This window comes from Microtus pennsylvanicus, chromosome 12, assembly GCF_037038515.1.
Source record: "Microtus pennsylvanicus isolate mMicPen1 chromosome 12, mMicPen1.hap1, whole genome shotgun sequence".
Classification (NCBI taxonomy): domain Eukaryota; kingdom Metazoa; phylum Chordata; class Mammalia; order Rodentia; family Cricetidae; genus Microtus; species Microtus pennsylvanicus.
Window position 1 is genome coordinate 5,116,491 of NC_134590.1, and position 17,861 is coordinate 5,134,351.

Here is a 17,861-nt window from a genome sequence, read left to right on the forward strand (position 1 = left end):
AAATATCTAAAAAGATAATCTAAAATACTTAATTATTTTCTGAATTAATACTCATGCTGAAAGAAAAAGCTCTTTATGACAAGAGATGTTCCTTTACACTGCAATATGGAAGGAAATCTTAATAAGATCACTGGGCAAAGCGGCGACCTTTCCTGGATCTTCCAGCTGCCTGAGAAGCTGTGGCAGGAAGAGTGAACCCTACAGTTCCAGGTCAGCCTGGACAACACAGCAAGTCCATCCCCCAAAGAAAACTATAACAGAGAACAAACGTTTAAGAGCACTTTTAAAAATGGGTCCTCATTAGCATATGGGGGCTCACCTCTGTCTGCACCATGCCGTGTCTCTGTAGTCTCATGCAGCGCACCAAGTCAGAGATGTCGAACTGTGGGGACACAGACCCTGAAGATGCTCAGCTGACCCACTATAGAATTCATTTTTTTTTTAAAATAAACCACCCCAGCAACAGTTTCCCCTTCCTTCTCTCCTTCCAGTTCCTCCCCCCACAATCCTCCCCCCTTTTGGTTTAGGAAAGGGCAGGTCTCCCATGATTATCAGCAAAGCAAGGCACATCAAGTTGCAGTAAGACTAAGGACCTCCTCATGTATTAAGGCCGGGCAAGGTGACCCAGTATGAGGAGCAGGGTTCCAAAAGCCAGTCGAAGAGTCAGAGACAGCGTCTGCTCCCACTGTTAGGAGTCTCCCAAGAGGAACAAGCTACACAACTGTCACACAAGAAGACCAAGCTATACAACTGTCACATATGTCCAGAGAGCCGAGGTCAGTCCCATGCAGGCTCCCTGGTTGTCGGCTCAGCCTCTGTGAGCTTCTATGAGCCAGACAGGTGATTCTGTGTATTTTCTTGTGGTGTCCTTGACCCCTCTGGCTCCTACAATCCTTTCTCCTCCTCTTCCACAGGATTCCTCAAGCTCAGTGTTATGTTTGGCTGTGGTTCTGCATCTGTTCCCATCAGTTGCTGGATGAAGCCTCTCTGTTAACAACTGGGCTAGGAACCAATCTGGTGCCCTCCTTACCACTGTCTGAACTCTCCTGCATGTAATGACCTAATGAACTGACTTCTTATGGTATCATTTATGGTGTTTCAAGAATCAGAGTTCACTCTGTTTGAAAACCTTCAACAAAAGTTCTCTTCCTCTGAAATTTAGTTCATTTCTTAAACTATAAGTGCTGGGCAGTAGCGGTGCACGACTTTACTTCCAGAACTTGGGAGGCAGAGGCAGGTGGATCTCTTGTGAGTTTGAAGCTGGCCTGTTCTACAGAGCGAGTTCCAGGACAGACTCCAGAGATACACAGAGAAACCCTGTCTCAAAAAAAAAAAAAAAAAACAGAACAAAAATATAAGCAATATTTCTCACATACCGCTGTTTTGAGTAAAATTCCAAATCTTTTAAATTCAGCTGACACTGAGCAGTCTGAAGCAAGGGCAGATGGACTACTGGGTTTGCCTCAACTTCAGTTATCATAGTTTATAATGGTGTCAAGCACAAGACAGAACAGCTCCATCCAGAATCCTTTAGGAGACAGTGGTTTTAATCAGAGTATATATATATATATATATATATATATATATATATATATATATATATATATAGTTAAATACAAGGTAGATTTTGACAAGTAGGTTTTATACTAATTTATGACCCAAAAGTATGATCATATTGTTATTTGCTATAAAATGTGTGTGTACATTTGGTGTTTGGAGACAAGGTTTCTGTGTTGCTCCAGCAGTCCTGGAATGTGCTCTGTAGCCCAGCCTGGCCTCAAAGTCAGAGATCCGCCTACCTCTGCCACCCAAGTGCTGGGATTAAAGGCGTACATCGCCACTGCCTAGATTGTACTTTTTTAAAATTAGGAATAACTACTTAGAGCAATAGATTAGCATTAATTTTCAGACAAAAACATTCCTTTCTTATCTACAGGTAACAACAATAACAAAACCCAGTATTTTCCTCTTCAAAGTGGACTGTCTTTTGGACTTGGGTATTTCCTGTAAGCATGGCAACACTGACGTTATCTCACAGAGAAACTGAAGGACTGCAAGGGGTAAGGAAGGACAGCACCCACGGACCTTTATACACTTTTAAATAGCCACAGTATTAAATGGTAGATTCAACAATATCTTTACTCACTTCAAGATCTTGGCTGATTAGTCCGAGGACCACGTCTATGCATATGAGGGTCCCTGAGCGTCCAATGCCAGCGCTGCAGTGTGTGATGACTGGGCCTGACCTGTGGACGTATCTCATGTAGGAAATGAAAGTGAGCAGGTCGTCTGGCTGGGACGGTGTGTCGTGGTCGGGCCAGGCAGTGAAATTCAGATGAGAAATATGGCGCACCTCTCCTGTCTGAAAGTGTGAATAGAGTGAGCTGGTTAGGATGTCACACCGTTCCTACACCAGTACCTCACTGTTACAATGTCACAGGGTTCCTAAGCCAGTGCCTCACTGTTACAATGTCACACCGTTCCTACACCAGTACCTCACTGTTACAATGTCACAGGGTTCCTAAGCCAGTGCCTCACTGTTACAATGTCACACCGTTCCTACACCAGTGCCTCACTGTTACAATGTCACACCGTTCCTACACCAGTGCCTCACTGTTACAATGTCACACCGTCCCTAAGCCAGTAACTCACTGTTACAATGTCACACCGTTCCTACACCAGTGCCTCACTGTTACAATGTCACACCGTCCCTAAGCCAGTGCCTCACTGTTACAATGTCACACCATTCCTGAGTCAGTGCCTCACTGTTACAATGTCACACCGTCCCTAAGCCAGTGCCTCACTGTTACAATGTCACACCATTCCTGAGTCAGTGCCTCACTGTTACAATGTCACACCGTCCCTAAGCCAGTGCCTCACTGTTACAATGTCACACCATTCCTGAGTCAGTGCCTCACTGTTACAATGTCACACCGTCCCTAAGCCAGTGCCTCACTGTTACAATGTCACACCATTCCTGAGTCAGTGCCTCACTGTTACAATGTCACACCGTTCCTGAGCCAGTGCCTCACTGTTACAATGTCACACCGTCCCTAAGCCAGTGCCTCACTGTTACAATGTCACACCATTCCTGAGTCAGTGCCTCACTGTTACAATGTCACACCATTCCTGAGTCAGTGCCTCACTGTTACAATGTCACACCGTTCCTGAGCCAGTGCCTCACTGTTACAATGTCACACCGTCCCTAAGCCAGTGCCTCACTGTTACAATGTCACACCATTCCTGAGTCAGTGCCTCACTGTTACAATGTCACACCATTCCTGAGTCAGTGCCTCACTGTTACAATGTCACACCGTTCCTAAGCCAGTGCCCCACTATATTGCTCTTTCAAACCTGAGGAGTATATTGATCAGAGCGAAAGGAAAACTGGAAGGAATAAAAAGACTTCATAAATACACAAAGCTGGGCATGATAAAATATACCTAATTTCCAGGGTTCAGACTAAGAGAGAAGGGCCACATAGCAAGACATCACCGTGACTCAAAACAGAACCGACTGAAAGGAAATGCACAGAAAACCTTATCAAAGGGTTTCTAGTTTTACAACACCACATAGTCCTAGAGGCTGGGATGCTATTCAGGCTCTTGAATAGACTAGGCAAAAGCCATACCTAGTTATTGTGGGCTCATTTAAATTAAATACACTGATATTGTTCAACATGAGAACCATTCTTTTCCTCCATGTTTGTATGAGGAACAGTCACTTAGCTAACCTGCACTAAATTCATCCTCTGTGTTTATATGAGGAACAGTCACTTAGCTAACCTGCACTAAATTCATCCTCTGTGTTTGTATGAGGAACAGTCACTTAGCTAACCTGCACTAAATTCATCCTCTGTGTTTGTATGAGGAATAGTCACTTAGCTAACTTGCACTAAATTCATCCTCTGTGTTTGTATGAGGAACAGTCACTTAGCTAACCTGCACTAAATTCATCTTCCATGTTTGACAACTGTAGCTGGAAGCATCTAAATGCCAGTCATTATGGCACAACTGTCCACAAACTAAATACGGTGGCTGCCTTCACAAGGCATGATTGATAATCAGAGTTTTAAAAACAGTTTGGATTAGTCTACTTAGATGCTAGACCTTAGGGGGAGAAAAAAAGCAAGTTTCTATGTATCTTACAGCTTCTGAACCAATACGCACTATTTATTCCTAAGCACGGAATTCACTGAATGCACATTCCTGTCACCCCAGCAGCCAAGAGGTAGAAGCTGGAGGATCAGGACTTCCAGGCTGTCTGTAGCTCTACAGTGATTTTGAGGTCAGCCTAGGTTACGTGAGATTATCTCAAAAACAAAATTACAGCAGATGACCTGCTTCCATGGCAACAATCCCAGTAAACGTGCAGGGATTAGGAAAAGCAAAGATGACTCACCTGAATATCCTCCAGGGTTATCACTCTGACAACGAACCCCTTCAGCTGCTGCATCCTCAGGAGGGCCAGGCGCAGCCTCTCGTTGGCCATGGTGGTCGTGCCGAGGATGCTCGGCCAGTAGCGCTGGCATTTGACCTTTTCTCCTTCCACCTCTTGGGTCATCATTGCTATCACGGTGGAGTTTTGCTCCCAAACCATCTGCCAGAAATCCCCCACGGTAGTGGGCAAAGGCCCCTGGCAGGCGATGTAGACGAATTCCTGTGTCCCCACTGGGATCCTGATGAAACTGGCGTTGATGTAGCCACCTTCATCTCCAAGAGGCACTCTTGTGGTGTCATCTGTGAATGTCCACAGCGAAAGGTCCATGTCATGATCACTCTGGCACCGTGAGTTTCACAAATAAGCAGTCCAAGGCCATGATAGCCCCTGGAGCCCTCGGGGGACTCGCCGCCACATGAGAACACAGAGCAGCGGTCCACGTTACATTTATGTTTTGTTTCATGTATCTAAGATGTTAGCTTGGTGGCGTTCTATGAACCCTGGGATTTGCTAACATACATTTTATATTATATATAAGAGTAATATACTTAATGTGATAACATATGCAACTGAAATTAAACTTAACACACACAAGTAGAACGTCATAGTAAGCAATCAGAGAAGCAAATAAACATCTTTGTTACTTCCCTGTCAATATCTCCATACCAATGATCAGACTCAAATGATGGGACACACTCACAGAATAAAGTTAGCATAGAAGTGATACTATCCAAGTGTGACTGACATATCTGACTCCCACACAGACCTGAGACACACTTTTCATTGTGTCATTTTGTATTGTGTGTATGTGTGTGTGTGCGTGTTGGGGGGAAGCACATCACAGCACATGTGTGGAGGTCAGAGGACAACACGACAAGGTTATCTCTTTCCTTTCACCTTGTGGTCACCAGGGTTGGTATCCTTGCCTGTTGCGCTAGCCTCATTTTTATTTTAAATATTTATAAATTTAACAAGTAATTTTGGTGGCAATCAAGGTAAAAACCTCTAAAATTAGGTTTTAAAATTTATTGATTGATTTTATCTCTTAGTTCATAATTTATTTCCTAACAATAAATTGATTACTTTTGTACTTTTGTCACATTCTGACTTCAAAATACAAATCTGAATGTATGTATCTTTGTCTCATATAGTGACAGCAACCGTTATGTACCTAATGCTCCACTTATTAAACTCTTTTAGAGTCTTTAAAGACAGGGCCTCTCTGTGTAGCCCTGGCTGTACTGGAACTCACTATGCAGATCACCTTGAATCTAGAGATGAACCTGCCGCAGCCTCTTGGGTGCCAGGATTAAAGGCATGTGCCACCATGCCAGGCCAGTCTCAGTTTTTACAGAGAGCCTTCAGAAAGAATTTTATGTTTTCCATCTTGACTAAAAAACTCAGTTGCATATTATATATGACAAGATTGCCATTTCTGGGCTGCAGAATGACAAGATCGGTGTCACATGCTACAATACAAAGTGCTAATATAGAAGAAGATGTCAAGTTAAAATTTGGGGACACACACACACACACTGAAAAGAAAATCACATCCTTGGCTAAAACAATGGGTTGAAATCATTCCTTTTATTTCCTTCTAGACTCCGAAACAAATGAGAGGCTCACACAGCACGGCAGTTCATCAGACACACGCGTGCACATGGCTGCTCTTTACATGCCTGTCAAATTAAAGTAGAATAAGCTAATGGTGTGGATACACATAGATTCAAGGACTGTCATTAGGAATCAATTAACATGTATATAAATAATATACACACTTTGTGTGTAAGAATGGGTACACATGTGTTCACATGCACATGTGTGTGCAGAGTAAACCTCAGGTGTCATTCCTCGGGAGCCTTTACCATCTTCCTGAGACAGGGTGGCTGCTGGGACCGAGTCCTGCTGATTAGGTCCAGCAGGCTGGAAAGCAAGCTTCAAGGAGCTGTTCGTCTCCACTTCTAAACACTCTACCAACTGAGCTCTCTCACGCTTGTCAATTAACTTTGGAATTACTGATTAGGCATCACCAACTGACTTCTAATTAAGAAATGGTTTTGAAAACGTCAGGAGTACCATAACAAATGTCCAAGATGGCCATGCCGAGCTCCAGAATCTCAGAGCACGGGAAAGGGCGTTTGCTCTGTAATCTACAGACCTGTCACCAGTGAGACGCTCTGCCTCTGTGTGCACGCATGGACTTACGTGTGAGGTACAACAGGCCAGGCTGGCAGGCTAACAGTTCACACTGCACATACACTCAATAAGAGTCACACAGGAACTCACAGTGAACACACACTCAGTTAGAGTCACACAGGAACTCACAGGGAACACACACTCAGAGTCACACAGGAACTCACAGGGAACACACACTCAGTTAGAGTCACACAGGAACTCACAGGGAACACACACTCAGTTAGAGTCACACAGGAACTCACAGGGAACATACACTCAGAGTCACACAGGAACTCACAGGGAACACACACTCAGTTAGAGTCACACAGGAACTCACAGTGAACACATACTCAGAGTCACACAGGAACTCTCAGAGTCACACAGGAACTCACAGGGAACACACACTCAGTTAGAGTCACACAGGAACTCACAGGGAACACACACTCAGTTAGAGCCACACCGAACTCACAGGGAAGGATATTTTTGTATCTGTTCTTCCTTCGGTTTTCCTTGGTCTGTCCAATCAGGCACTGATCCAATGGTTTTAATTCTTGAAGATTCTACAAGTAACAAAATGGACATAAGGTTAAATTTGCTGACTGACTTTTGTCTGTCATACTGATCAGGGCTAACTGTGAGTGCCAGAGACTTCAGGATGGATTTGGGGAGCTGCTGCTGAGCCTATCAACTGCAGCGCCTTGACTGGACACATCATATTCAGCTCACTTAACGGACAGCATTTCTTATGCTAAGTTTTCACTTCAGTTTAAAAATGGCCGTATATACATTTTTAAAAAACCTACAGAAGCAAGCCAATATCTGGAGTATCATCTGTCACAGGGTCATAGGACATGGTGCGTAGTATTGCTGTGGACAGTGTGATCTGTAGGGTCACAGGCCAAAGTGTGTGGTATTGGTGCAGACAGTGTGATCTGTAGGGTCATAGGTCACAGGCCAATGTGTGTGGTATTGCTGTAGACAGTGTGATCTGTAGGATCAGGTCACAGTGTATAGTATTTCTGTAGACAGTGTAATCTGTAGGGTCACTGGCCAGTGTATGGTATTGCTGCAGACAGTGTAATCTGTAGGGTCACTGGCCAGTGTAAGGTATTGCTGTAGACAGAGTAATCTACTGTAGGGTCACTGGCCACAGTGTATGGTATTGCTGCAGACAGTGTGATCTGTAGGGTCACTGGCCACAGTGTATGGTATTGCTGTAGACAGTGTGATCTGTAGGGTCACTGGCCACAGTGTATGGTATTGCTGTAGACAGAGTAATCTGTAGGGTCACTGGCCACAGTGTATGGTATTGCTGTAGACAGTGTGATCTGTAGGGTCACTGGCCACAATGTGTGGTATTGCTGTAGACAAGAGTAATCTACTGTAGGGCCACTGGCCACAGTGTGTGGTATTGCTGTAGACAGTGTGATCTGTAGGGTCACTGGCCAGTGTAAGGTATTGCTGTAGACAGTGTGATCTATAGGGTCACTGGCCACGGTGTGTGGTATTGCTATAGACAGAGTAATGTACTGTAGGGTCACTGGCCACAGTGTGTGGTATTGCTGTAGACAGTGTGATCTGTAGGGTCACTGGCCACGGTGTGTGGTATTGCTGTAGACAGAGTAATGTACTGTAGGGTCACTGGCCACAGTGTGTGGTATTGCTGTAGACAGTGTGATCTGTAGGGTCACTGGCCACAGTGTGTGGTATTACTGCTGTCACACAGTCCACTGTGCAACGGTCAGTTCTTTCTCATTTTCATCCCTCTTCTCACTCAAGGAAGACATGCTGACTGCCTCTTCTGTAGACATGCAAGGCACCGTGACAAGTAAAGCGACAGCCATAGCACTCAGGGAACTTACAGCTCCCAAGAGCAAAATGGAAATAATAAGTATGGCGGCATGCCTTTTAGAAGTTAGTGAGGTGCTGGGGAGGGGAACAAAGCTCTACGTTAGAGAGAACGTGCTGGAGCTTCTGTGATAGTGTTCAACCCCAAACCTTAAAGAAGACAATCTCATCTCTACAAGATGAGATTTAGAGAGAAGGAGCATACACCGTAGCTCCCGAGTGGTCCCAGGGGGGTACACCCTAGCTCCTGAGTGGTCCAGGGGTGTACACCCTAGCTCCTGAGTGGTCCAGGGGGGTACACCCTAGCTCCTGAGTGGTCCAGGGGTGTACACCCTAGCTCCCGAGTGGTCCAGGGGGGTACACCCTAGCTCCCGAGTGGTCCAGGGGGGTACACCCTAGCTCCCGAGTGGTCCCATGGAACCTTGAGAGAGCAGGCACATACACAGCAGCAGCTCTCGGTCTGGTGCCTCCTTTCAGGGACAAGAAAGAGTGAGCAATGAAGCCAATGGTTTGAGGGACAGGGACAAGGTTACCACAAACCACAGTGGGGTTGCATTTCTCCTGCCATAAAATTGCAGGAGCAAGGTCTACAAACTGGCATTCATACCCCAGAGGGGCCATGTCTAGTTGCAGCAACTCCTTGTACCAACACACCCCCTGCAGAAGCCAGGATGACTTTGAACTCCTGAATCTCCTGTCTTCAACTAGCAAGAGCTGGGAATATAGGCATATGTTATCATAACCAGATTACTTTTATTAAAAAGACTTTATATATGAGGAATGGAGGATATCATTAGAAAAATCTATCTAGTTAATATGATCCTGCTTAGTCATAATTAAATATGAAAAGGCGGTGTGTCTAGAGGCGGAAGTCAGTCAGCCGCACAGGGTAGTGCTGCAAAGCAATCAGTATTTCCAAAGACATGGAAGTTTTTCCAACCCTTGGGCTAGCAAGGACACATTCTCCATCAAATAAATGCACATGTCACTTACCTGTAGCTCCTGAGCAGGGATCCCTTGATCAAGCAAGCCTTGAAGTGTGCGAATGGTGGCCTGCAACTGAGTACCGCTGTACTTGCCGGATGGAGGGACTCTAACCACTGGCAGGGCAGCCAGCTCCTCATTTGTCAGAAAGGGGCGATCTATCAGAGAGGACCAGAGGACGCTTCAGTTCTCTCCAGAGCGGGCTCAAGGAATAGGAGAGCTCCCTGCGCCTGTTCTCATTCACCATCGTCCCACACAAAGGGCGTCTCTGTAAAGCAGCGTGGTTGACTGGCTGACGACCACAGTCCAACCGGGCTCTGTGACCACACAGCTGCTTTACCCAGCACTGAAGAGCTACAGCACCACTGCTCCCAAGTCTGCAAGGCTTGCGACTCCCAGCTATTCATATTTTTGGAAGGAGCACATGTTCTTTTCTGCTGGACTTTAATGGCACTATTTATATTAGGGAAACTGTCAGGATCATTTATCATGAGCTATTGTGGGAACATGACGCAATTACAGCTCATAGCAACTGATAATGCGGATGTCAACCCACTTGAGAAATTATTCTCAGATGGAGGAACCCTGCCCGGCAAAGCCAGCAGTACCACTGACTCTAAAAACCGTTGCTTTCATCTGTAATTTCGCTTGTGCAACAACAGCTATGGTATCTCCCCATTACTGTGTATTTTCATGTAATATGAACATGTAATCTCATGATTACATCTCAGTCTTATGGGCACACATACTGTGGATGGTCAAAAGGATGACTTTCTCTCTATACTATGTTCTCCACATTAGGGTGAAAAACTTTGAAGCCTGTTCTCTATCCTTACCCTGACTGACGGAGCAAATGATCCAGACATGCGTCCTTCTGGACGGATCACAAATAAAACTTTTGTGGATTTTACTTATGAAAGTGCAGGTGTCTGGCCTTGTAGGATCTAAGCCCTTCAGAAGATTTATGATGAATTAGGATGGTGTTGCAGGTGTCTGTCCTTGTTCTATCTTAGCCCTTCAAGAGATCAAGAGCACTTAGCTGACTAATCATGTCCAGATACTATTAATCACACTTAAGAAATGTAAAATAATGCGTGTGTTCTTTGTCTTTTCCTTAGATCTCTATGGTTTAGTTTTCTCCCTGTAACCTGTAGTGGCACTCTTAAAAGTTGGCTGGGGACCCCCCCTTTCTTTGTAGTTTTTTTTTATTACTAACAAGTTGCTAATGAATAGATGTATTTATGCTTAGGAATTTTTAACAGCAGAAGTAGAATAAGAATGTAGAGACAGAAATAAGAATGTAGAAGAAATAAGACGGAGAAGTAGAAGAAAAAGAAAAAATGTAAAATAATTAGAACAAGAATGAACTGGAACAGAGTATTGTAACAGAGAACTGGAATTAGAATTGAGACAGAGAATTCTCTGTCTTTGCTCTAATTAGAGCAACGAAATTATAGACAATTAGGACAGAAAAAATAGGGTAGAGGCAGCAGAATAAAGAGAGAAAAACAAAGAGCACAAGAATAGAAACAAGGTGTGAGAGAAGATTTTTTTTCCTACAGATACCAGACTTTTTAGTTCCTACGCTTATTTGGCTTCTCTTTTTGAACCCTGAGTAAAAACCTTTAATTAAGGCAGGCCCTTGAAGGTTTCCGATAGAAACCCCACCCAGTTCCCTGTTACTTCTCGTTAGAATCTAGGCTGGGGAAGAAGGAGACGCAGACATCAGGCTCCACACATCAGGAGACTGCTCAGAATACAGGCTTCCTTCTCAGCCCACTCTCGGCATTCCGGGCTGAAGTCCTGGCCTGTGACGCTGTTCTCCCTGCAGAAGAGTACTTTTCTTGGGCTATTCAGGAGTTGAATTAAACAAGGACCCTGGCAGAGCCCGGCCTGAGCGAGTGTCTGCTGTATGGACTATTCATAACAGCAGTCAAACTACCAACCCAGGCAGAGGAAGACTCCACAACTCACTGACTGGCCAGGACGCAGACATGGTGCAGCTACTGTGCAGGTGGCAGGGGTGCTGAGCACCACGGGGAACACAGGCTGGGCAAGACCCCAAAGCTCAGCGTCTGGCTGGGGCATGGTTAGTGGCGATGTACTCTTTATAACAGGGTGAAGGCAACTGGGGTGGAGCAGCTCGGTGAACGAGCATGCGTGGCCGGAGCCTGTGGGAGCACTGTGCACAACAGTCTACCCAAGCAGAAAAAGGGTTCAAGCCACGAATTCCTTTTAAAACATTAAGAAGTCATTTAATCCAGCATGCAGGAAGCAGAGGCAAGCTGATCTCTCTGAGTTCAAGGTCAGCTTGGTTAATGTTACAAATTCCGGGTTAGCCAGGGAAACTAGCGAGACTGTTTCAAAAATCAAAAGCAAACCGAAACAAATAAACAAAAATACCAGGACTCTGTGCTTGGTGTTTGTTGTTGTTTGTCTTTTTCAACTTGACACAAGTTATCTAGGAAGAGGGAAATTCAACTGAGAAAATGCCTCCATCAGATTGACATGAAGGCAAGTCTGCCTGTGTGTGTGTGTGTGTGTGTGTAGTGTACTTTTTTGATTGACACATGAAGGCTCAGCTTCCTGTGGGCAGTGCTGCTGCCAGGCAGGTGCTCCTGGGTTCTCTAGGAACACAGGGCGAGGAAGCCCTGGGGAGAAGCCTGTAAGCAGTTCTTCTGTGGCCTCTGCTTGGGATCCTTCCTGGAATTCCTGCACTGACCCCAAGTAATGGACCATGACCAGAATGTCTAAGGTGGATAAACCATTCTCAAGTTGCTTTTGGTCAAGGTATTTTATCACAGTAAGAGAAACTCTAAGTAGAATAGACTTCAAATAATCAAACTCCACCCTTCATGACAGCGAGAAGACAGGAGTGAAGCCCAAGTGTCTCTCCACTGGCCCCGAGAGGCTGGCCACCAAGGGTAACTGGAGTTCCTGCACGTCACATACTCCACCAGTTTTACTGTAAATAAGACGAGCCCTTGGGTTTTTCAATATACTCTGTGTACTCTGTGACTTACCTACGCCACTGAAGCTTTAGGATCCAACCACAAACAACTTGGTTCTGATAACCACAGTCGATGTCTATGTGATTTAGCTTCATGCATAAAACCAAAGAGCACACACATGACCAAATAACATTTGTACATCATGGAAAACATCTTTTACTAAGTTTCCCTACCTACTGTTTTTAATGAAAAAAAAAAAAGATAATAAAATTCCTGCCTTTGCTGGAGTCTCCATGGTCTGCTGTCTGTGTTGGAAATTCCCTGCTTCCTCGTGTTACTCCGTCTTCAACACACGTCCCTTCCTCTGATGCCTCAGGTACGCTGTGCCAACAAACACAAGACAGTTTTAAATATCACGATTCAAGTCACTGATCTTCTTTATAACAACTACAATATTGCGACACTTGCTGAGCTCGTGAGACGGCTCAGTGGGCCGTCAAGCCTGCTGACCCAGGTTCAACCCTGGGACCCACGTGGAAGGATGGGAGCTGCCTCAGTTGCTCTGACAGCTACACCTGTGATGTGGGATGTGTGCAGCACATATGCACACACACAATAAACAGATACATGTAAAAATTAAAGTAAACTTTCTGATTTAAAAAAAAAATCTAGACTGGGTATGGTAGTACTCTCTGTGCCGTCAGCTCCTCTGGAGGCTGAGGCAGGAGGATCACTTGAACCTTGTAGTTAGAGACCAGCCTGAACAACAAAGCAAGACCTTGTCTAAAATACCAACAAAAATTAAACACGAGAACCTCTAAACTAGATGAGGTCCCCAAGGCACAACCTTTGAGACGTATGGTGGATAGGAACTGAAGCACACTGCAGTTTTAGTTGCAGACAGACTCCAGGTCTCTGACTCTGAGACCAAGGGGTCCCTTCGGGGATGGTTTCATTTGTGTCAGCATGGATGGCATTATTTTTATCAACACGTGACTCCTCTTTCATACGTGTGCAGGAGCAGAGGTCTACCTTGGGCATTGCTTCTCAGCTGTAATACACCTGGCAGGATATTTCAAGTGCTTGAACCTTGCCTGCCAGCCAGCCAGCCCTAGATCTGCCTGTTCCTACTTCCCCCGGGCTTTACTACAGCAGACAGCACCACTCAGTGAGGTCTAGGGCTCAAACTCAGGCTCTCCAACAAAGCACTTTACTGAATGGGCCATCTCTCCAGCCCTCCCTCTCACAACTGCACCATGTGGGTGTGTCTGAGGTTATTTAAAGGATCCCTGTGAAGGAAACATGATCTTTAGCTGTGGCTATGGGTGAAGACGGTCTTGGGTTCACTCAATGTGATGAAACTCAGCACAAGTTCTCATTATTCTGGGGGTACAAGACAATGTTGTCTTCTATCATTCCCATGGGCGAAAGACTTGGTTCACAGCTAACAGTACATGGGGAGCCATTCGGCCTTCACGAGACAGCAGGACCTATGTGAGGTTTCTGGAATGTGCTCCTGAAGGGGCTCCTGTCCCTTCCCGCCACTATCAGGTTATCTTTGCTCCCCCACACACCGTGCCATGGTATTCTACCTGGTCACAAATCCAGAGCAACAGGGCCAAGCAGTATCAACTGAACCCCATGAAATGGAGGCTCCAGGGAACCTTTCTTCCTGCAGTGTGATTTACTCCAGGTGTTCTGTTACAGCCATGGAAAGCTGGCTCCCAGATCATCCTTGGTGAGGTGATCAGAGAAAGGAAACCAGGCAGAATGTTAGTGTTTAGGTGTAGGTAGGGTAAAATCTCAGGGTTTTCATTTTCTGATGGTCAGGAGAACTAAGTGGGGTTTTCTGTCTGAGAATACCAGTACACACCATTAAAGCAGGGCGCAGACAGAATCTCCCAAAAGATCAAATGGAAGCAATTATCCTGTTGGGTTTTTTTTCTGATTTATTTATGTGTATGAGTGTGTTGTCTGTGTTTGGATGTGCAACAGGCATGTGCCTGCTGCTCTTGGAAGTCAGAGGACAGTAGCAGGTAATGCAGAAAGGAAGTCACTGGAGGTTGTGAGCTGACGTGGGTGCCAGGAGCCAGACTCCAGTCTACAGCTGCACCAAGATTCTAATATTTTTTGTTTCTGCTCCAACTCATTGTGGGCTGCAGTTCACACTTATTTGCGAGTTCTGCACCCATGAGGCTAATGTATTTTCTTGTCTCTCATGTGTCTGTCCACCCTGGAGCTGGAGTTACAGGCAGTTGTCAGGAGTCCCATGCTGGTGCTGTGAACTGAACCTGGGACTTCTGGAAGAACAGTATACAGTCTTAACGCTGAGCCCCCTCTCCAGCACCCATGAGGGCCTACACCTTGTTTACATGGACATAGTTAAGTCAGCTCCTCACAAGGCATTTCTTTCTTTTCTTATTCTTTTGACCACCTGTGAGGAATTACAGTACCCCCCCCAAGTTTATCATTTTTAAATGGTGTTTTCTACATAAACAATGTCACCATTATTTGTCATCATGAGAAGATTCTCTTATAGAAGTTGGAATAAATTCTTTAAAATCAAATTGCTAGCTTATAGTGTACTATATTTCTTCGTGGGCTCGGTGACATAAAATAACAAAAAGCACATTTAAGAATCAGTAATGTGAAAAAAACCTGTATTTTAATGGTATTTTTAATTATCTTCCCATGAGAACAAACTAATTTGCTCTCCTTTCTTCCTTATTGTCCGATAAAGAGCACTCTACTTTTTGGATGTCTGCTGAAGAGTAGGTACAAAGCTGTTTCATTATTTTTTAAGAAGACTGTGTGTATCCTAGGAGGCAAGAAGAGAGGGTTACTCCCCGAAGCTGAAGTTACAGCAGTTGAGTGCTGACAGATGTGGTTGCTAAGAACCAAGTTCAGGCTCTCTGGGAAAGTCAAAGTGCTCTTAACTGCTGAGTCGTCTCTCTAACCCCTCATGACTTTATCAATAAGTATCTTCCTTCTTTACCAGCTTAGTCATCCTGCCTTTCTAGAAAAATGCACATACATCATTGTCTGATTACTGTCAAATATAAAACAGAATTTGTTTAATCATTGTTATTAGATTACATGCATACACACCTATAAAATATTTCTTTTTGAAAAATATTTCTTAGACATACGATATCACAAAAAATTTATTTATGTTAGAAACTATTTTCAAAGAGAGAATTCAACGTACTAGAACGTCTTAGGTCCAGGGTAGTGGTGAGTGCCTTTCATCCTAACACTTGGGGAGCAGAGAAAAGCAGAACTCCATGAGTTTAAGTCCAGTCTGGTCTACACAGCTGGAACAGGCCAGCTGGTGCAACACAGTTACACTCTTCTCTCAAGAACAAGACAAAATAATAAAAAAGAATTACCTAGCATTCTTGGTTTCACATTATTTGAAATATTTTTATTATATTTTATTTAATATTGGTGTGTGTTTACACACATGCCACAGTGCACAGTGGGGGCGATCTTCGGGAGTTGGCTCTCTCCTTCCAACATGTGGGTTCCAGGGATTGAAGTCAGGTCACCAGCTTTGTAGCAAGCACCTTTAGCTGCTGAGTCATCTTGCTAACCCTGGTTTAATTTTCTCATTAATAAAACTTAAAAATTTGGAAGTACAGAAATACAGACAAAAATGAAAAAAGTAAAAATCACCCATAATCTTAGCAGGAGTCAACATTTCTGGCATATTTTCTTTTGAACCCCCCCTTTTTTAAAAAAAACAAAACACCATGGTTAAGAGTATATTATTCTTTTTTCTTTTTTGAGCAATAGGTAGACATTTTCTTAAATCAAGAGAATCTACTTGTAACAAATCTTGAAGAGCAATATTCATGCTGGATGTGGCGGTGCCTGTCTTTAATTCCAGCACTCAGGTGGATTCTGTGGGTATGAGGCCAGCCTGGTCTACAGAGTTCCAGGACAATCAGAACTGTGTTAAAAATCTTGTCTCAAAAAAAAGAGACATATCTATGTTTAAACACGGCTCCATAATTTAATCAATAATTTTATTGGAAAACAAAAAATTCATTTCACTGAAATTAAAGAACAAAGAGCTGCACACACTGAAAATATTACCTTTCACTGCTTGCGTTTCCTTTGCGCTCTTCACAGCCATTCAGCAACTACAGTGGAGAGAGATAAAAGTCATCCTATTCTCTGCAATAAAACCAATCTCATAACGCTTGCTGTGGGACACTGGTCTGTATCTTGTCAATTATATCTTAAATAAACACGGATTGTCCAATAGCCAGGCAGGAAGTATAGGCGGGACAACCAGACAGGAAGTAGAGGCAGGTCAATGAGAACAGGAGAATTCTGGGAAGAAGGAAGCCCATTCCTCTGCAGTCCTGGGCCAGCCACAGAGCAAGCAAGATGTGACTGCCTCGCTGAAAAAGGTACTGAGCCATTTGGCTAACACAGACAAGAATAATGGACTAATATAAGTTATAAAAGTTAATAAGAAGCCTGAGCTAATGGGTTTATAGTTTATAGTTAATGTAGACCTCTATGTGATTTCTTTGAGACTAACGACTGTGAGAACTGGGCAGGACAGAAACCTCAGTCAACAAACGCTTAATAATTTTTCTTTAGATTTATTCACTTTATGCTACATGTGAGTGTTTTGCTTGTGTGTGTATGCCTGATGCCTTTGAGGTTAGAGAAGAGCACCATATCCCCTGGATCTGGAGTTAGAGATGGTCGTTGAGCCTCCCAGCTTGTGGGTGCTGGGAATCGAACTGAGCCATCTCTCAGTGGCTAACTTTTTTCTGTGAATTACTTTTTATGTTGTTAGTGTTATTCTTCTCCTATCACAAAGACACACACGACACTCGGGTAACACACGCTCAGAAGCGGCTGAGACACTGCCAGTGCCCATGAAGTTCTGTTGGTTAAAATGATTACTTTCTTTGCTCAAGAATTCTTTTTCAGAAAAGATTTACTTTAATTATGTGTGTGTGTGCATGCTGAGCGCAGGTACTCCCGGGGGCCAGAAGATGTGAGAATCCCTGAAACTAGAGTTTCAGAGGCTGTGAGTTTCCCCAAATAGGTTCTGAGGACGGAGTTTGGGTCTTAACCTCTGAGCCATCTTGTAGCTTAGGCTGAAAATCTTTCCAAAGTATACTTACATGGGAAGTGCTAATTTATTACTATAGACAGTCTGGACCCACGTATCTGGTTTTAAGCATTATGTATTTGTGTGTGTGTATTGCATCTAGGTGTTTGTGTGGGTGTGTGAATGTGTGCAAGTCTGTGGATTGTATGTGGGTATATGTAAGTGGGTGAATGTGTACTGTACATAGGTGTCTGTATGCATGTGTGCACATGTGTACATTGTGTGGCGGTGTATGTGTGTGTGGTTGAATGTGCATTTTATGTAGTGTGTACGTGGGTGCACACACGTGGGTATATGTGTGAGTGGGTGAAGGTGCACTGTGTGTG

At 44.2% G+C, this 17,861-nt stretch overlaps 1 protein-coding gene across 5 annotated transcripts in view; it reads right to left on the reverse strand.

Moving 5' to 3' along the window:
- The window catches only part of Ptpn13 (protein tyrosine phosphatase non-receptor type 13), a 191,769-nt gene that overhangs the window by 3,899 nt on the left and 170,009 nt on the right, over positions 1-17,861 (reverse strand). For all 5 annotated transcript variants that reach the window (XM_075942741.1, XM_075942742.1, XM_075942744.1 and 2 more), the window contains 7 exons: positions 16,497-16,543; positions 12,676-12,779; positions 9,457-9,605; positions 7,085-7,175; positions 4,402-4,739; positions 2,147-2,362; positions 320-382 (listed from right to left, as the gene is read on the reverse strand). In XM_075942741.1, the coding sequence (XP_075798856.1) occupies positions 320-382; positions 2,147-2,362; positions 4,402-4,739; positions 7,085-7,175; positions 9,457-9,605; positions 12,676-12,779; positions 16,497-16,543 (1,008 nt within the window). The remainder of the gene's footprint in view (positions 1-319; positions 383-2,146; positions 2,363-4,401; positions 4,740-7,084; positions 7,176-9,456; positions 9,606-12,675; positions 12,780-16,496; positions 16,544-17,861) is intronic.